Below are 19,646 nucleotides of genomic sequence, written 5' to 3'. Positions count from 1 at the left end.
AATATTGTAATAATTAACCATGATATTAATGCTTATCTTGCTTGTATGGAAATTTACAAGGGAAGAAGACTAATATTGTAGAGTCAATTTCTCAAGAAAATCTGGTTCTTTCCACAATGACTCTAAGCGTATTACTAATTAGGTAGCTATGAATCCAACAAATCAGTTGTCAAATAACGCAAGACACACTGAGAAAGTAGGGACCATAATGCCTAAAACAGTAAATAAAATCATTTTTGATTTATCACATTGCCCTCTGATTTTCAAGTGTTTAATAAATAATCATACACTTTCTTGAATCTGAGTCATAATTGGTTGAAAGTTGAGTCCTAATTTCAGAAATGTTAAAATGTGAACAAAAGGCATCATAGGATTGATAAAATATGCTTATTTCATATTATATAGCAAATAGCACTATCACTTCTAATTACTAATTTTCTGGAGCTATTCTTGACAAAATAGTCCACCATCTGATATGGCATATGGATCCATTATAATATTTTCTTCCTTGGGCATAGTTGCCCCTAGCCTGTACATTCTGAGAAATAACTACAAAAACACTACTAGTCAAGACAGCCATATCACCATTATATTTCATTAACTTTTAAGATTTATTTTATATGCTATCAATCTTTTTTTAAGGCATGAAAACTACAAGTAAAGCTAAAAGTCCCCTTTGATCAACACCCTCAGTCTAATCTCCTGCCAGAGACAACACTATCAACAATTTGGTATGCATCCTTTTTAATCCATTTTAAATAGTTTTACATACAAATGTCAATAATAAAAACATATTCTATTCTTTGTGATTTCATTCCAATTTACATGAATGTTACCATACAGTATGTTTCATCTGGATCTTGATTTCTTTTTTTCACTCAACATTATTTCAAATAACTACCCATGTTACACAATACAGATCAAGTTCACTGCTTTTAACTGCCGTATACTATTCTGTTGTTTGAATATAACACATTTTATTCATCCATTACCCCTCTGTTATATAGGTTGTTTTCAATTCAGTTATATGTATTTCTTATGCATATTTATGAGTTTCTTTAGGAGGTACATCCAGAAGTGAAACTGCAGGGTCCTTTTATCTTAAAAAAAAAAAAAAAAGCTTCCCTGCTTCAAAGTCATAGACAATAGCCTGTTATTTTCTTCCAAAAAGTTTGGAGTTTGGCTTTTCACACTTCAGTGTTCAAATCCTTTGGAATTCTGTTTCTTTATATATTGCAAGATTGTATGTAATTTTATTTCCCCCAATATGGAGATTCAAATACTCCAACAATTTTCATTGACAAGGCCATCATCCTCCTACTGATTCATAATGTCATGTCTAATACACACCAAGTTCACATATATTCATTAGTTACTTACATTCTGTAAAATCTTTTTACTTACCCATTAATGCACTAATATCTCACACTATTTTATAACCATAACTTCATAAAATGTGTAGTATTTGCTAGAAGGTGTGTCCTCTCTGTTCTTTTTCAAAATCATCTCAACAATCCATAGACTTCTATTTCACATGAATTTTAGAGTTTTTTAAAGATCCTGGCAAATTCTTCTTAGATGTTTGGAACTATATTAGGTCTATAGATTAACTTGGGGAGTTCTGGCATTTTATGATACTGAGTTTTTCCATCTATATCCATCATATTTCTCTCCATTTACTCTTTTGCCCTTCAATAAAGCTTTATATTTTTTTCATAGAGATCTGGTTCATTTTTTGAGATTATGCCAAGATTTTTAAAGTTAAGGAAAGCATGGGTTGAATTTAAGAGGTCTTTATTCATTTAGTATACTTGGCGTTTCTCACCTGTATGACCTCTCTTATGGATAGAAAGGGATGCTCTTTGAGAGAATGCTTTCCCACATTCATTACATTCAAAGGGTTTCTCTCCAGTGTGACTTCTCATATGTATAATAAGTAACGAGCACTGAGAGAAGGCTTTTCCACATTTATTACATTCATAGGGTTTCTCCCCTGTATGACTTCTGACATGAAGAGTAAGGGAAGAGATTCGAGAGAAGGCTTTACCACATTCATTACATTTAAATGGTTTCTCTCCAGTATGAATTTTTTCATGCTCAAGGAGGTTCTGCCTCTGACTGAAAGCTTTTCCACACTGATTACAATGATAGGGTTTCTCTCCCGTGTGAATTTTCTCATGTTCAGTGAGATTTGATTTCTGACTAAAGGCTTTCCCACATACTGTACATGCATAGGGTTTTTCACCAGTATGAATTCTCTGGTGTCGAATGAGGTTTGACATCTGAATAAAAGCTTTCCCACATTCATTACATTCATAAGGTTTCTCTCCAGTATGAATTTTCTGATGTGTGATGAGATTTTCCTTCCGGCTGAAGGCTTTTCCACATTCATTACATTCATAGGGTTTCTCAGCTGTATGATTTCTCATATGTACAGTAAGGGATGAACTTTGAGAGAAAGCTTTCCCACATTCGCTACATACATAGGGTTTCTCACCTGTATGACTTCTCATATGTATAATAAATACTGAGCACTGAGAGAAGGCTTTTCCACATTTATTACACTTATAAGGTTTCTCCCCTGTGTGACTTCTCATATGTAGGGTAACAGATGACATTCGAGAAAAAGCTCTACCACATTCATTACATGCATAAGGTTTCTCCCCAGTATGAATTTTCTCATGCTCAATAAGATTTTGCTTCTGGCTGAAGGATTTTCCACATTCCTTACATTCATAGGGTTTCTCTCCAGTATGAATTCTCTCATGTTCAATGAGATTTGATTTCTGACTGAAGGCCTTCCAACAATCCTTACATGCATAAGGTTTCTCTCCAGTATGAATTCTCTGGTGTCTAATGAGGTTTGACATCTGAATGAAAGCTTTTCCACATTCATTACATTTGTATGGTTTTTCTCCAGTATGAATTTTTTGATGTGTAATAAGATTTTCCTTCCTGCTGAAAGCTTTTCCACATTCCTTACATTCATAGGGTTTCTCTCCAGCGTGAATTCTCTCATGTCTGATGAGGTCAAATTTATGACTAAAGTCTTGTCCACAATGATTACACTTAAAGGGGGTTACAAGATGGGATGAGCAATGGTAAAATGGTTTCTCATACTTATTACACTCATAGCTTTTCTCTCTTATACAGCCTTTCTCATAACTAAGTAAATCTACATTATGTTCAAAACCCTTATCAAGAGAGTCACATTCATAGAAGTTTTGTCTTGAAGTAACAATGTCTGAGCTCAGAGGAAATATCTTGGCAACTTTTTTACATTCAATGACATTTTCCTTTATTAGAGTTTTCTTGGAGATGCATGTGACTTTCCTCACAAGTGTTTCCTGTTGCTTCTTGATCTGTTCATCAACTTCCCAAACTTCTAAAATGGAGGACCAAAAATTACTTTTGAATTTTTCTACTACTGCACTATTGATAACATTTCCGAAATTCCCTAAAGTGGGGTTGATCTTTGTTGTTGGCTCTAGTCTCCAAATACAAAAGAAATCTAAAGTGCAAATGTCCCTAGTTCCTAAGACTTGAGAAGTTAACTCCTATAGATAATACTATGGAGAGAAAACTGCCAATAGGCCCACGCTGCTTTGATTGATTTAAATGTGTACTTATACAATGCAGAAATCAGTAAAATGAATAGAATAATTAAGATGAAAAAGCAAACACATAAATAACTGGATAGGGAGTCAAATGACTAGAGGATAAAATTAACACTTGTGGTTTAACACAATGGATTGATTGTGCCGTTTATTCTTTTGCTGTCATTTTAATGGAAATTTCCATTAAAATGACAGCAAAAGAATAAAGATTCAAACCCACAGGAGCAAAGGAACTAGGAGTGTAAAAAGAGTAAATAAGAGATTTCAACAAAATAATGGATGATGAAAGGCATATAGAGAACTGTCAACTGATAGCTGCGCTAAGAAATTCAAGTTTTGTGCTATCAAGATTTAAATGTCAAGCAACAAAGTGATTTGGCGATAAGACACTGCAAAACCTCAAGAATTGGAGGATTCAGGTACTCAAAAGGCAGAGATAAGAGTAGGGCTGAAAAAAAGAGGATTAATCTAGAGTCTGAAAAGGGAGCAGATCCCTGAGGCAGATATTATGGATCTGCTTAGGTAACATCTATTCCAATCTCCTATGTTTTTCCATCCTGCAAAGGATGAGACAGTTAGAAGTACATTTCCTAGACACATTTGAATGCAGGGTTCTGAATGTGATTTAGATTCACCATACAACATTTTAATTCAAAAATGAATTTAAAGGGGAAAAAAAGTGGGCATTTTGTTTGTGATGTTACAACAGAAATGGAAGCTGTAGAGGCACTTTCCTGGTTCAACAAGAAGCAATTTCTTGATCACACAGTAGCAGCTCACTTCTATGGTATGGTTTTGAGACTTATTCCTAAAGGCTTATCCTATAGTCTGTCCTTCAGTCCTCCCCCAAATTCTGTGGGGGTATTTAATACCTTCACATAAATTCCTTCCTTCTTAAATCACCAGTGAATAGATTCTTTTCTCTATGACTGAACCTTGACCAATACACCACAACCCCTGAGTCCACACAGGAAGTAGCCATGTGTCCACCATCCAAGCAGGAAAAGGAAGCCTCACTTTCTGAAGAAAACGAAACACAGAGGCTCTAGACATAGGAATAAGTGAACTAGATACAGAGGAATGGCTTCATATTAAAAAAGTAGGAATTATACAAACATTTATATTTTGAATAGTGAGACCTCCAATTCCTTTCTGTTGGTTAGCCTCACAGGTACTGGCATGTACCTCCAGGTAGGAGATAGGAAGAGATCCACAGAATTGGCTTTTGGATTCCACAAAACACTCCTAGGTTCTAATCTAACCATTACAATACACTATGTCTCGTACTCAAAGAGCAACACAAATGTGTTAACTGTAAGAATTTTAGAATTTCCTTCTTATCCATTCATATATCAACATGAAGTAAACTAATGACATTCATGGATTCCTTATTTAAATAAAGATTTTAAGAGCTCAGTAAAATTAAAACTAGATTAAAAAAACAAAGCAAGCAGAAAAATTAGCTAAGTAGTAATTGTAGAAATGATAAAAAGTAATACAAAGATATGTAATTAACAGCCATATCTTGGCTCAGTAGTAACAGTATGTCAATGATAACAAAATAAGCAGTGAAAAATGAGTTGAGTATTTATCTTTCTTGGTCTGTAGATACATATATCAGGGTAATCACATAATTGATGAGAGTTCTTTACTGGAGAATTTCAGCGAATAAAATAATGGATCTAGGCAATAATCATCAATGGCTGCTAAAATCCTTAAGTGAAAGGTTAATAAATATCTTTAAAACAGGTGAATTCTGATTCACAACACATGCATCTGTCTCAACACATGATCAATCTCAGTATTTCTCAAAGTGACACAAACCAACATAAGATGCAGTAAGATGTACACAGCAACCATCAAATCCTGTTGTGTTCAGCTTTTGTTCTTTCATCATGGCTCACATACTGTTACCAAAATGATAATATTCTTTTCTGTGTCATTGGCTCTATGTTGGTTTTCCATACTCTTGGAGTTCCATCAGCTGTGGGTTACTGAAAATTCAGATAACTGGATATTTTTAAATCTTTATATTCAGTTATCTTACAAGCGTCTGCTTGTAACTAACTATTGTAACCTTGCTGCCAAGTTAGATGCAACCAGGCAAAAGGCAAAACTATAGCTTCAGTGGTTAAAGAAGGGATAAAGTTAAATTGCCAACAACATTTAAAAACATAAAAGAGGTCCTGAAAGCAGACAAAGATTGGAACTCTCTGACTCTCTACTAGATAACCCACCAGGTATTTCACTAATCCTTTACAATCAGACATACTTATAATTTTACTCCACAAATATGTCATGTTAATTTTACTCTCCAAATCTTTTGTTATTTTTTTTCATTTCCTAAGTAAGTCTTAAGATCTACAGATCTTAACAGGAAAACAGCTTTAAGCCCTCTTTAAAACAAACAAAGAAACAAACAAATACTTTCTTGATCTTGTTACTCCTTCTACAGCCCTTCTCTTAAAACTTTTAAGGTATTCTCTGTCTGATTCATTCATTTACTAAATAAATGCCTCACATGTAACTTAAGATTTCAACAATATTTCATGTGGTTCTGCTGTCTTTTTTTTTAAACTCTAACTGAATCCTTCTGCACTTACTCTGAAGTTCTGTAAGTATTTTAAAACAACAAAAACAATAAGAAAAATCTCTCTAAATATAGCTCTACATTAATCAATTCATGAATCTTTTACATGAAGAATAAGACACAGACTTACTTTCTGTTGGTGAGTTAATAACTTAAGTCTCAGACATCAAAGTCTGAAAATATATACTATAACACAGTACTGTCTTATATGTTTTTAGACACCAAGTCACTCCAGTAGATGAAAGTAGAAAGTTAGCTCAGAGATGGGGGAGGATTTATATAGGCTGGAAATGCTGGGGACCATTTATTAGAAACTGAGATCAAAGTTAAACAACTTCTAGAACCAAGACAGGTAAGAGCACTCATAAAAGGCACACTTAAAGCCACACTTAAAGGCAAAGTTGTGAAGAGTTTCACAATACTGGAGACATTAAAGACAACATATTCCAATCTTGTCATTTCTGCAGATATATACTGACTCAAAGATATGAACACACCTATATCATAAAGGAAAAAGGAGTCTCTATGTAATTTAGAACCATTATATATAATGTTCAATGAGGGCTGGAGAAAAGAAGCCATGTAAAACAGTTCATAAGGGAATAAGAAATGAACAATAAACAGGAACTAAGGAGAAATCAGAATCCTTTAGAGAGGAGCAAAGAAGAAAGTTCCAAGAAGGTGATCCACAGGATAAATACAGAAGAGGACTTCGCTGTTTCAATATGGTGGAACTAAACATCTCTGTCTCCTCTCCTCTCTGCAAACATGAAGAAGAAACAGAAAAAGAAAATATATCTTCAATAAAAGCAAGACAGCTAAACTCCAATTCCAGTGCATAAGGAAAGACCAGAGGACAGACTGAACCAAGTAGGGAAAAAGCCAGGGACAGTGGCTGTTCTCTCTTAACTCAGACAGAAAGCATGGTGAACAGAGTTCTCCACAGAAGGCACACCCTGTGGGCAGAATGAATGAGTCATTTTTTGCAAAAATGGGATCCAGATGTGTTTATAACAGGCGGGAACATCATGGTCTTTATCTGCCCCTGTCAAATGGTAGGAAAGACAGAGCTAAACAAGGAGATGTGAAATAGACATTATTCTTGTACAAGCAGGCTGCTGGCATTGGGGTGCAGAATAGATACTAAGTGCCAGAGGAAGCAAGCAACTGATAATCTCTGATTCAGGAGAAGCAAAGGGCAACCCAACTTTCAACACAAAACTCTGTGTGATAAAAGAGGTCAAATGAGCAACAGAGGCTTCCTACTAGCTCAGAGCATTTTTCAGGACAATCTTCAACACTCTCCTTCTGTAAATAGTGGGTCCAGCAGGAAATAATCTTATTCAAAGATGAGGAATGATAGTTATAAAAGGAACCAGCATCAGATCTATGCAATGACACTATAGAAACCAAAAAACATGAATATATAAGTTTAAAGGAAACTCTGATATTGACTGATCAATAAGCCTCATAAAGTTCTAAAGCTTAAAAAAAAAAAAAAGAAATCTATGGGCATCCAAGCAAATATATAAAGTCACCTATGAGGAGAAACAATTGAGCTTCAGATTTCTCCAAGCAACATTCAAAGCCAGGAGACAGTAAAGGACTGTCTAAATTCCTTAGGTAACTGTCTACAAAAATGTCCAGGAAGACACTATGCTCAAGAATTATGTACACAGCCAAATCTCAGCTAAATAGAAAGGTTTTTTAGAAAGGTATTTTCTTACATGCAAAACCTCAGAGACACTAGTTCGCACTAAATTACAAGCTCCATGAGGACAGGACTTTGTTCAGTACACTGCCATATATCTATGCCCAGAATAGTACTTCATCCATATTGTTACGGCTATAAATGTGGTTTCCTTTTCCTTATAACTTCTACTTAATTGTTGAAGTATACATGAACACCACTGATTTTTATTTGTTAATCTGATAACCTACCATCTCACTAGATTCTCTTACTATTTGTTGCAGTTGATTCCCATGTGTTTTATGGGGATACTATCTTATCATCTGTAAATAAAGATGGTTTTTTACAGGGTCCTTTCCAATTCTTCTAGTACTGATTTTTTTTTCCTCTTGTCTATTACTTAGGTATAAACCTTAATAAGAAATTTACAAAAGTTACAAAGGAAACATTGGAAAGCATTTCTGAAGGACATAAAAACAGACAGATCTGAACAAAGAAACAGATGATGTTCTTGGATAGAAAAGTTCGACATTATGAAGATGTCAACTCTCCGAAAGTTAATTTATACTTCTAACACATTCCCAACAAAAAATCCAGCAGGTTTTTCTCTGGAAATAGACAGGTGAATCTAAAATTCATATGGTAAAATAAACAACTTTTTCAGGACAACCCTGAAAAAGAAGTGTATGCAACTGAGAAAAGAAAGGGACTGAGTGTCAAGGATAAGAGAGAGACTCACTCTTCAATGTTATCTTTTGGACTATTTATATTTTTAACCAACTGTGCATGTGTTATATTTTCAAAAAAAATTTAAAGGAATGAAAGGTGGGAATAAGCAAAAGAAGGCAACAATCTGTAATCCAGAAACTTTTAAAGTTTGGTGTGGGGGTGGTAAGGCTGGGAGGTTTAGCTCAGTGGCAGAGCTTAGCATGCACTAGGTCCTGGGTTCAATCCCCAGTACTGCTATTAAAATAGATTAATTAATTAATTAAATTAACCTAACCCCCTCCCCCCGACACAAAACTAAACAAAGAAAACAAAGCTATATGGGAATATGAGGTTTGTGAAATGCAATGGGAAGTGTGAATACTGTTACAAAACTGAGGCTTTTCAAAATGGGAAGAAGGTAAGAAACGAAAAGGAATCTAACTCTGAAACTCTGTTTTTAAATACTACACATCCATGAAATATTGAATGCATGAGGGAAAAAAAACACTATGAACACAAAGGAAAGAGAGAGCTACGGATCAGAGACAGGGACAAAATCCTGTAAATGAATTAGGGAAGTTTTGGTATCCTGAAATCAGATAGGGCTACTGGCCTTCTTAAATTTGAAAAAGGAAGATTGCTCTAATGTATGAATAGCATCTGAAAGCATCACAATGATCTAAGGCACTTTAGAAGACTAGGGCCTTTAAGAAAATCTTGGAAAATGTGAAATGGTATCAACCCCCTGAACAACTGTCATGTGGCTTTCTATTCAGACCTGCCTTTTCACTTATTTACCTGGATAGTGTCTTCCAAATATTTCCTCTTCTACCACCCATGGCTCCTCCTCCTGCTCCAACTTGAAGATCACATCTGGTTTGGTGACTTGATAGCCTATAATGGGAGACAGCAAAGGACTTGAATGTTAACGCTAGAGACAGTCATCTAGATTTTGGGCTAAGTCCTGGGAACTTGACCTGTGAAAGGTAAGAACGGAGGAACTTCCACAGTAAGACAAAGTAATTAGCCTTTACTCTGAAGACAAGCACATACAATCACATGGAGAAACGGAAGCCTAGTTAATGACATCAGGCAAGCTGAAGTCTTCACACATTGCAAAAATGGAAAAGAATCTATGTAAGGTTGCAAAGCTACTCTTACCCACTGTGACTAGGTTGCTATAGTTCTCCAGCATCACATCACGGTACAAGTCCCTCTGAGCAGGTTTCATTTGTTGCCATTCCTCCTGGGTGAGGTCCACAGCCACATCCTTAAATGTTACTGTTTCCTGTGAAAACACAACCTTAATTAATCTGAAGCCATCAAAACTAGACACTATGGTCAAAACTGTAAGAACTCATTTAGCTACTATCCAGGGATCAGATACTGTATATCAGGTCTATATTTACCTAATTTTGTATTTATACTGTGGGAGAAAATACACCATAGTAGAAGTATCCTATAAGAGTATGCTAATTATTGAGTCAGCAAACTTTGTAATTCATCTATTATGCAGGAAACTGGAAATGGTGGTCACTGATTTGCACTGGACTGTGACAGAGATGGAAGAGTTAGATGTGACTCACAGGTAACTGGCTTAGAACCACTCCAAGCAATTGTGTGATCTAGTGAGAAAGAGAACACGGAAAAAGTAGGGAAGGGAGAGAATTAAGGCAGGAGGAAGGAGGAGGGGTATGAAAATTTGAATGTGCAAAGTTTGAAATTTCTATAGGACTTTCCAGATGGAAATGTTCCACCATGCAGTTAGCAGTACAAAGAGAGGAGATGACAATTTCTCAGTCCATCAACCTAAAATTGGGAGCTGAATGCATGGCTAAAGGATATGAGGGGTTGTAGAGAACATACACAGTGGGTAAAGGGCCAAGGGCATTATCAGTAGTGAAGCATCAAAGAAAGAGTCTCAGGTTTTTGTTTCTTGCTTATTGTATTACAATCACAGGATGAGAAAACTATGAGAGTGGTATAATAGAAACTAAAACACAAATCATAAATTTCTGGAAAAGAATGTTACTTGATCACAAATATCTAACTCTTCCTCCTTATTTAAAAACTTCAATATCCAAATAAGGAAATAAAGAAAAATATTTATCTATAAAGGCTCTAAGAAAGAAATCTATATCCCACATTTGGGAGAATATTCAAGAAATAGTATAAATAAGATAGAAAAACAGGAAATACCAATGAAAATTACCAAAGGCTGAATCACAATGAATGTTTCTGAGAAACTATCTCTATGATCTATGATCATTACTACCATCAATATCATCATCATTGTCATCTATTGAGTACTACTATGTGCCATGCAGTTAGAATTTCTTTAGATATATTAACTTTCAAAATTCACCTAATAAGGTTATGAAATAGCTACTATTATTGTCCATTTGAAAGATAAGGAACTCAGGGTTAAGAATAACTCTCCCATGGTCATAAAGCTACTATGTGGTAGAGCTGAAATTCCAGCCCAAGCAGTGTAGCAGCAGAGCCCATATTTTTATCCATCAAATTGTACTTCTCCAAGTCAGCAGGAAGTCTCAGGATCCCACAAGTATGCCCCAATTCAAGACAGATAATTGGAAACACAAGAAGTCCTGCACTCAAAACTCACTTTCTCGCTATGCCACTCCTGGGTGTTTTCCAGAGAAAACTCTAATTCAAAAAAATACATGCATCCCAATGTTTATAGCAGCATTATTTATAATAGCCAAGACATGGAAGCAATCTAAATGTCCATTGACAGATGAATGGATAAAGATGTGGTGTCTACACACGTACACACACACAGAGGAATACTACTCAACCATAAAAAAGAGCGAAACAATTCCATTTGCAGCAACATGGATGACCTAGAGATTATCATACTAAGTGAAGTAAGTCAGACAGAGAAAGACAAATATCATATGACACCACTTATATGTGGAATCTTTAAAAAATGACAAATGAACTTGTTTACAAAACAGAGACTCACAGACATAGAAGACAAACTATGGTTATCAAAGGGGAAAGGGGTGGAAAGGGATAAATTGGGAGTCTGCAATTAGCAGATACAAACTACTATATGCAGAATAGATAAACAACAAGGTCCTACTGTATAGCACAGGGATCTATATTCAACAGCTGCTTATAACCTATAATGAAAAAGAATATGAAAAAATATATATGTGTAGAACTGAATCACTATGCTGTTCACCAGAAACTAACACAATATTGTAAATCAACTATACTTCAGTTAAAAAATACTCCAAAGCTATGAAAAGAAACTATCTCTATAACTTAATATTAGGAAAGATATCTTAGAAAAGATCAACATTGGCAACTCATGAAAGAAAAGACTATTAAATATTAATGTTGCATAGATCAGTTCAAAGAGTGCTCTTGGGATGAAAGATTGAAGTTCTCCATAGGATGTAACAGTCACTCAATAATGTATGTTATCCTGAGGAGATAGAAGATTTAGCCAGTCGTCCCCATGATTAGTGATGTGGGAAGGTAAAAATAAATGTCTCCCAAGTTTAACAATAACTACCAAAATTAATGTTGTGTATTCATTTTAACTAAATTCTTATTGGATGCACATATTTATCATATGCTAGATGTACTATCCAAATTTAAAGTTTCTATACAACAAAAGATACACGATAACATATAAGTGACAAGGTGGGGTGTATAGCTCAGTGGTAGAGTGCATGCTTAGCATGCATGAGGTCCTGAGTTCAATGCCAAGTACCTCCTCCAAGAATAAATAAATACATAAACTTAATTACCTCCCCCCAACCAGAAAAAAAAATATATAAGTGACAGATTAGAAAAAGATACCTGCATAAATCCTAATACTGAAGTAGGCATTCTTAAAATTCTTTAATTTCAAGTAGAAAAAGGACTAACAACATAACATTATTGTAAAAGATTTTTCTAGCTACTATGTAGTCTATTCAAACATAAATAAAAGCTGCCGTGAATATTACATCCATATTCTAGAATGAATTTAGGTCTGCATGCGCAGGAATGTGGGCAGTCCATTTCTATTCGATAGTCCAGAACAAAACACCTGGTTCTAGTATCTGAAAGGAACTGCATGAATTCTTTGAAAGCTAAGAGTGTCCTATTTGTAGATCACAACTCCTTATCTCTAGCTTTTTATTCTATAAAGAAAATGCACATGTGAACTAATTATTTGGAATCCTCTTATAAAAGATGGTCATTACCAACTAATTCAAAATACATCTAAAAATGTATCTGCAGATCTTAATGGTCTATTTCTTTGTGACATTATTATTTAAAAATATTTATTGGCCATCCGCATTTTTTCCAACTACTTCCCCATGTTCTTCACCTAATTTTCTATATTCTTAATTATTGTTTTTAAAGAATTGTTAGTATATTTCTGTATATGTACTATAAAAAGTGTTTCTAGTTTTGCCTTATTACAGTATTTATGGGAGTTTTACTGAAGACAAGGCTTAATTTTGTGAACCCAAATCAGGCATCTTCTCTTTTATCTTATCAGTTTTATATGTTAAACTAAAAAGGTAGGTCAGTAAATACAGCCAACACATCCAAAGATCTTTTCAGGTAGGAAAGATTTATATAGCTAATAATTAACAATATTACTTATGGAGCACTTACTATGCACATTTAACCCTCCCAACATTTTTATGGGATAAGTATTATTATTATCTCCATTTACAGATGATGTAGTTTAGACCAAAGAGATTAAGAAACTTGCCCATAATTATGCGCTTAGTAAATTGCTGAGCCAAGATTTGAACCCAAGTCTGTCTAGGCCCAGAAAACCACTCTGCAGGAGAAATAACTGGATGAGCCACATAATCATATGGTCAAAAAAGTGTGTTTCAGGATGGAAAAGATAGGAGCTGAGGAAAAAGAGGCAGTAAAGTGGAAAGTATTTAAAATACAGGAGTGTGAGGGATTCCAGAGCTGGAAATAAACAAACAAAAAAAACAAGAGCAGAGGAAAATGAGTCATTCTGCAAGAAGATGAAGAATACTGCATCTTCTGAGACCATTAAAAAACATTTTAAGAGTTGTAGATACCAGAACTGTAAGATTTTTCCATAGAATATTAGTATATATTTTAGCTCCACTTAAAAAATTTCAGCTGAAGACAACATACATGTAGTATCATTTGAAAATGGTGTTCAATTTACTCTTGAATATAATTCTAGTTTTTAATCTATGGCCAAGATGTACTTTTTAAAAATTGAAGTTAAAATTATAAGAATTATGGAGTTACTTTGGAATATGTACCAATGAAACACTTTTCTTTTTCTTGAATTGTAAGCTCTTCCCCATAAACAGTGCAAATTATGGGGTGAACTTTATGTCTCATTTGGTTTTGCTTTTCCATATCATAATTCAAATTTGAACTCAACTTTAATAAGTCTGAATGGACCTATTTCTGCATAGCCATATCTCGCATTTCCCCTGGTTCTGATTTTCTAGCCATATTTTCCCTCACCTTGATTTTCAATTTAGTTTTTATCCAGCTTTCTAGTAGGTTAACGTAAGCCACTGCAACTGCATTGTAAAATAATGCAGGAAACAAGTAAATGCTTAAAACGTACAAGAGAACTGGTCATATCCTCTTCCAGAGAACTAGTCATATCCTCTTCTTCCTCAAAAAGGGCACAGTCCAGATAATGCCAAGCTGAGGAAAGAGAAATAAAAAACAATTTACTTCAGAGCTTCAGATAAAGGAATATAGAAATCTTCATCACCAGCTCTAAGATCCCCTATAATGATCCTCAGAGCTCTGAGAAATGTTAACCACCACCAGGCTATAGAGACACTGAAATATACATAGATGGCTTGTAATTTAATCATATAGGGTCTGATGGGAATTTCTGGAGGGCTAAGTATAGGATGCCCAATTAATCCGTTGACACTATAGTATTTCTGTAGGCTTCTGCTATATTATTCCTAATAGGAGATTGATCTTAAGTATATAATAATAAATACCACAAAAATTTAATGATTAAACTATTTATGAAGCACTATAAATAATTTGGAAAAAATTAATCACAGACAGGTTATAGGCATTATGGAACATTCATATGATGGAATGAAATGCAGTTATAATTCTAATGTCATTTTAAAATAACTTAATTTATTATTTACCCTAAAAAATTCAGGGCCTTCAGGTTAAAAATGGAAGACTGAATACTTGCATTTATTTCTGCTCTCTCCAAAACACAAGCAAATAAAAGTAACAAAAGAAAATGAAACTCACAAGGACAAAGAATATAGAAGACTTTAGCAGGTAAGAGATGTCAACAAAAATTTTGAAAGCTAGAGAGCCAGACAGATGATTGGTGTCTAACTTAGAGAAAGCTAAAGCTTAAGTGAAGGTGAGTGAGGAAATCATGGCTGAACACTCGAAAGGCTCAGGAATGGAGCCTATGGCTATTTCTGCAGGCAGGAGGAGTTTGGGGTGGGACTGAAAAATTGGGAACTGAATGTAAGGTTGGGTTGAAGCAATGTAGAGAAAATAAGGGAATTAGGTGAAAGCTGTCATATTGAAAGATGAGATGCTCCCCTGCAAACTTCTTCTTTTGCCTCCCAAAAGCAGGATTCTGGCTTTTCCTCCTCAGACAAAATCTAGAACTTCTTGCTGGGGAAACTGACCAGCCCAAAAGAAAATGCATGCAGATCCTGACATCTGGTCAACGTTCAACCTCTAATAAAACACCATATTAGAAAGAAGGGCAAGGAGGAGAGTGGGTTGGAATGGGCTGGGATAACAAGCAAGGGGTTAGGTAGAAAACAGATAATCCTTATCTCCAATGTCAAAAGTCAATAGGAAATACCTAAAACAGAAATCAAACATTAGCAGTATGAGGATGTTATTCAGAAAAGCAGAGATGAAAAAAAGTTCAAAGTGGTTTGCCTATGGGTGGTGGGAACAGGGGATGGGAAGGGATGGAATAGGAAACTTTTGTTTATGGTTATATACTTAACAGCGCTCTTAAAAAAGATCTAAACATATTTTAAAAAATAGAAATTACATTGAAATTTACTAAAAAGACAACAGTCAAGTTTATAAAATAAAAAACAGATGTCAACCATGCACAGTCAATAAGTTGTGAATCTTCTTGGTAAGAGTAATGAATTTCCTAATTCTTTTTACTCTCTCTGTCTGTGAATGTATGGCCTCTCTCCTAAACTGCCCATCTCTGAGCCACCTCACCTCGCCTTTCCAACATCTGCATCAAACGCTCCACTGTCAGACAGCTACTGCTGATCTCTGAAGGTTGAGCTGTCACTCAGGCCTTCCTCACTCTAGGCAGAGGAGTTAAGGTAGGGTGCAGGTCCAGCTATTCCAGGGTTCCCTCTATCTCAGGACTCCTTAACTTCTGGGGAAGGTCTCAGATCAGGAGGTCTTTTTCCATAATAGTTACCTTCTCTTTAGGGTTCTTTCAACTCACATCATAGATCTGTCTTATCTTTGTGGAGCCAGGACCTGTAGGCTTATGACACAAATCAAATTCAACTGAGGTCTTCCCACTGGATCCCTGTGGGAACCACCCTCCAAGGTGGCCCTGAATGATCACTGTTTTCTGGTATTCATGTCTTTCATACATCCCTCCCACACTGAATAGAGTTGACCTGTACAACCAATAGGATATTGCAAAAATGACAGTGTATGACTTCCAGGGCTAGGTCATAAAATACATTGTGGTTTCTGTCTTGCACATTTTTGAGTCATGTACTGAGAAGGAAGTCGGCCACCATGCCAAGAAGACACTCAACCAGCCCTAGCGAGAGGCCAGCAGCCAACACTAACTTGCCAGCCCTCTTGGAAGCAAATCCTCCAGTTCCAGTTAGCCTTCTGATGACTGCAGTTCTGCCAACAACTTAACTGCGACTTCATGAAATATCTGAACCAGAATATCCAGCTAAGTCATTCCCCGCTACAAAAACTGAGATAATAAATGCTTATTGTTGTTCAAGCCACTAAATTTTGAGGTACCTTATTACACAGTAATAGATAACTGATACAGTTCCAAATAATTAGCTTCCTTGTTTGTAATTCACATTGCCTGTTGTCACTGACCAGAGATGCTGGATGCAGAGACAGCAGGAGTCTGTAAAACTCAAAAGACTCAGCAACTCAGGTTGAACCAAGTGCTCAAATAGAGACACCAAGAGTTTAGAAACAAAGTAAATACAATAATGATGTTCACATACTTATCAAATATATTTTGTGAGCAAAAGAATAGGCCTGATGCAGTGACAGATAAAGAGCTGAATCAAAAAACCCAAGAATTGCAGTAAAAGAGAGTCGCATTAAAAGTCCAGCTCTTCCATTTCCTATCTATCCTGACAACTTGAGTAAACAAGAATTGCAATTTATAATTCCCATACTCTTCATTTGAAATGAGAATTACACTCATGTCACATTGATAGCTGATGATAAATAAAATGGCTATTAAGAAATATTAATTTATAATTTATGGTAAAAAAGATACACAAGAGAGTAGACTAATCCTTGCCCTGAATGACAGAACAGAAACAATAAAATAGAAAACATTCAATTATAATAAATTTTGAGAATTATTATGCATGGGATATACTCCTTATATCTTTTACATAGTTTCTATTTTTTTATGGAAATTATCACTAACAAGTTATATAATTTATTTATCATACATATCATTTGTCCACCCCCTCATATAAAGTCCATGAAAATAGGTATTTATTTTTGTCTGTGTGCCACTGATAGAAGATGTTGCTAAAGTGGTACAGCCACTAGGGAAAACAGTATGGCAGTCAAAAAATTAAGAATTACTATATGATCCAGAAATTCCTCTTGTGGGTATATACCCAAAAGAACTGAAAGCAGGGACTCGAAAAGCTGTTTGTATACCCCTGCTTATAGCAGTATTATTTGCAATAATCAAAAGATGAAGCAACCCAACTGTCCATTGACAGATGAATGGATAAACAAAATATGATATATACATACAATGAAATATTATTCAGCCTTGAAGAGGAAGGGCATTCTGACACAAGCTTTAATATGAATGAACCTTGAGGACATTATGGTAAGTTAAAAAAAAACAGTCACAAAAGGACAAATACTGTATGATTTGGCTTACATGAGGTACATAGAGTAATCAAATTCAGAGAGACAAAAGGTAGGATGGTGGTTGCCTGGAACTGGAGGACAGAAGGAATGAGGAGTTACTGTTTAATGGATACAGAGTTTTTGTTTTGCAAGATAGAGTTCTATGGATGGACAGTGGTGATGGTGGCACAGCAATGTAAATGTAATGCCACTAAACTGTACACCTAAAAATGCTTAAGATGATAATTTTTTGTGTATTCTTTAGCTTTGGTGAGGTCTGATACACCAAAAACTTCACAGATTTAACATGTATGTCCTGATGAGTTTGGACATATACATACATCCATGATACCAATACCATAACCAAGGTACTAAACATATTCATCACCTCCAAAAACGTCCTTGTGTTGTTTTGTTTTTTTTTGGTAAGAACACCTAATATGAGATCTACTCTCTCAACGTATTTTAAAATGCACAATAACATTTTGTTAATATATGTACTATGTTGTCCAGGTCTCTAGAAATTATTCATTGAACATAACAGAAATCTTGTACCTATTGGAAAACAATTCCTCATTTTCCTCTCCCTCCAGCCCCTGACAACCACCGTTCTACTCACTGCTTCTTTGATTCTATTTTGGATATCTTATGTAAATGGAATCATGTAGTATTTGTCCTGTGACTGGCTTATTGCACTTAGCATAATGTCCATGTTGTCACAAATGGCAGGATTTCCTTCTTGCTTAAGGCTGAATAGTATTCCATTGTACGTATATGACACATTTTATCCATTCATCTGTTAATGGATAGATGTTTCCACATCTTGACTATAGTAACTAATGCTGCAATGAACATGGGGGTACAAATATTATGATAGTACATTTTATGTGTTATGGTATCTCAATTTTAATACAATTGAAAAAATACACACACATACAGGACCCGTGAACAACACAGGTTTGAACTACGTGGGTCCACTTACATGCAGATTTTTCCCAACAAATACGTACTACAATACTACACGATCTGAGGTTGGTTGAATATGCAGTTGCAAAACCTAAGATACAGAGGGCCAACTGTAAAGTTCTACTTCGAGTTTTGACTACGAGGGGAGGAGGGGGAGTGATGCCTCTAACTCCCATGTTGTTCAAAGGTCAGCTGTATATACTGAGCAAATGAATTACTACTAATTTCAGGTAATTAAAATTAGAAGAAAGCAATATATCAGTCAAGAATAACATAGAAATCGGTGGGTAGTTTGGAGTTCAAGTGTTCTAAAATCTTAAGTTTGGGTTTTGTTAAATATGCATGTTAAAAATTCCAGGATAAGAAACCAAAGCAGTGGAGAGAGAAAGGGGATAAAGGTAAACCTGCACAATAAAAAAAAGAAGCTATAATAGAGAATTTTAAATCAACAATCACAATAAATGTAAATGAATTAAACTCACCTATTAAAATAATAGTCTAACAGGATAAAAGCGGGGGGGGGGGGGAGGAGGAGCCCAGCAATATGCACTTTACAAGAGACAGACCTGAAGTATAAAGACAAACAGAAGGGGTTGTAAAATGAAATTCCTGTAAAATACAGTAACAAAACCTGAAAAACGTATTACCAGACAAAAGATAACCTGGACTAAAAAGCAGTCACCAGAATAAAGAGGTATGTTTCTTAATGTTGTAGATTGGAATATTGGTCCCAATTCTTCATTTTACCCCTAACAGGATTATACTTTCACATTCTTTACCGTGTCACTTTGCCTTGCTCTCTGACTGTGGGCGTAATTAATGTTAAGCTTAGGCAGGTGACTAGCTTTGGCTAACGTAGTATTAGTATATTTGGGAGCAGAGGCTTTAAGGGAATTTTATGATCTATCTTGTGCTGGTGATCCACCATGAGAAGAACACGTCCTAGTAACCCCTGTCCGTTTAGCCTGAG

The 19,646-nt window shown here is 35.3% G+C and overlaps 1 protein-coding gene across 1 annotated transcript in view; it reads right to left on the bottom strand.

Moving 5' to 3' along the window:
- Nucleotides 1-19,646, bottom strand: part of LOC105072618 (uncharacterized) — a 62,289-nt gene that overhangs the window by 41,645 nt on the left and 998 nt on the right. The window contains exons 2-5 of the mRNA XM_045520073.2: nt 14,208-14,290; nt 9,767-9,893; nt 9,404-9,499; nt 1,809-3,385 (exon numbers count right to left, since the gene is read on the bottom strand). Coding sequence (XP_045376029.2) covers nt 1,809-3,385; nt 9,404-9,499; nt 9,767-9,893; nt 14,208-14,290 — 1,883 coding nt within the window. The remainder of the gene's footprint in view (nt 1-1,808; nt 3,386-9,403; nt 9,500-9,766; nt 9,894-14,207; nt 14,291-19,646) is intronic.

The sequence above is a fragment of the Camelus bactrianus genome, chromosome 9 (assembly GCF_048773025.1).
Source record: "Camelus bactrianus isolate YW-2024 breed Bactrian camel chromosome 9, ASM4877302v1, whole genome shotgun sequence".
Lineage (NCBI taxonomy): Eukaryota > Metazoa > Chordata > Mammalia > Artiodactyla > Camelidae > Camelus > Camelus bactrianus.
Note: the sequence above shows the minus strand (reverse complement) of the source record. Positions and strands in the feature narration are given on the sequence as shown.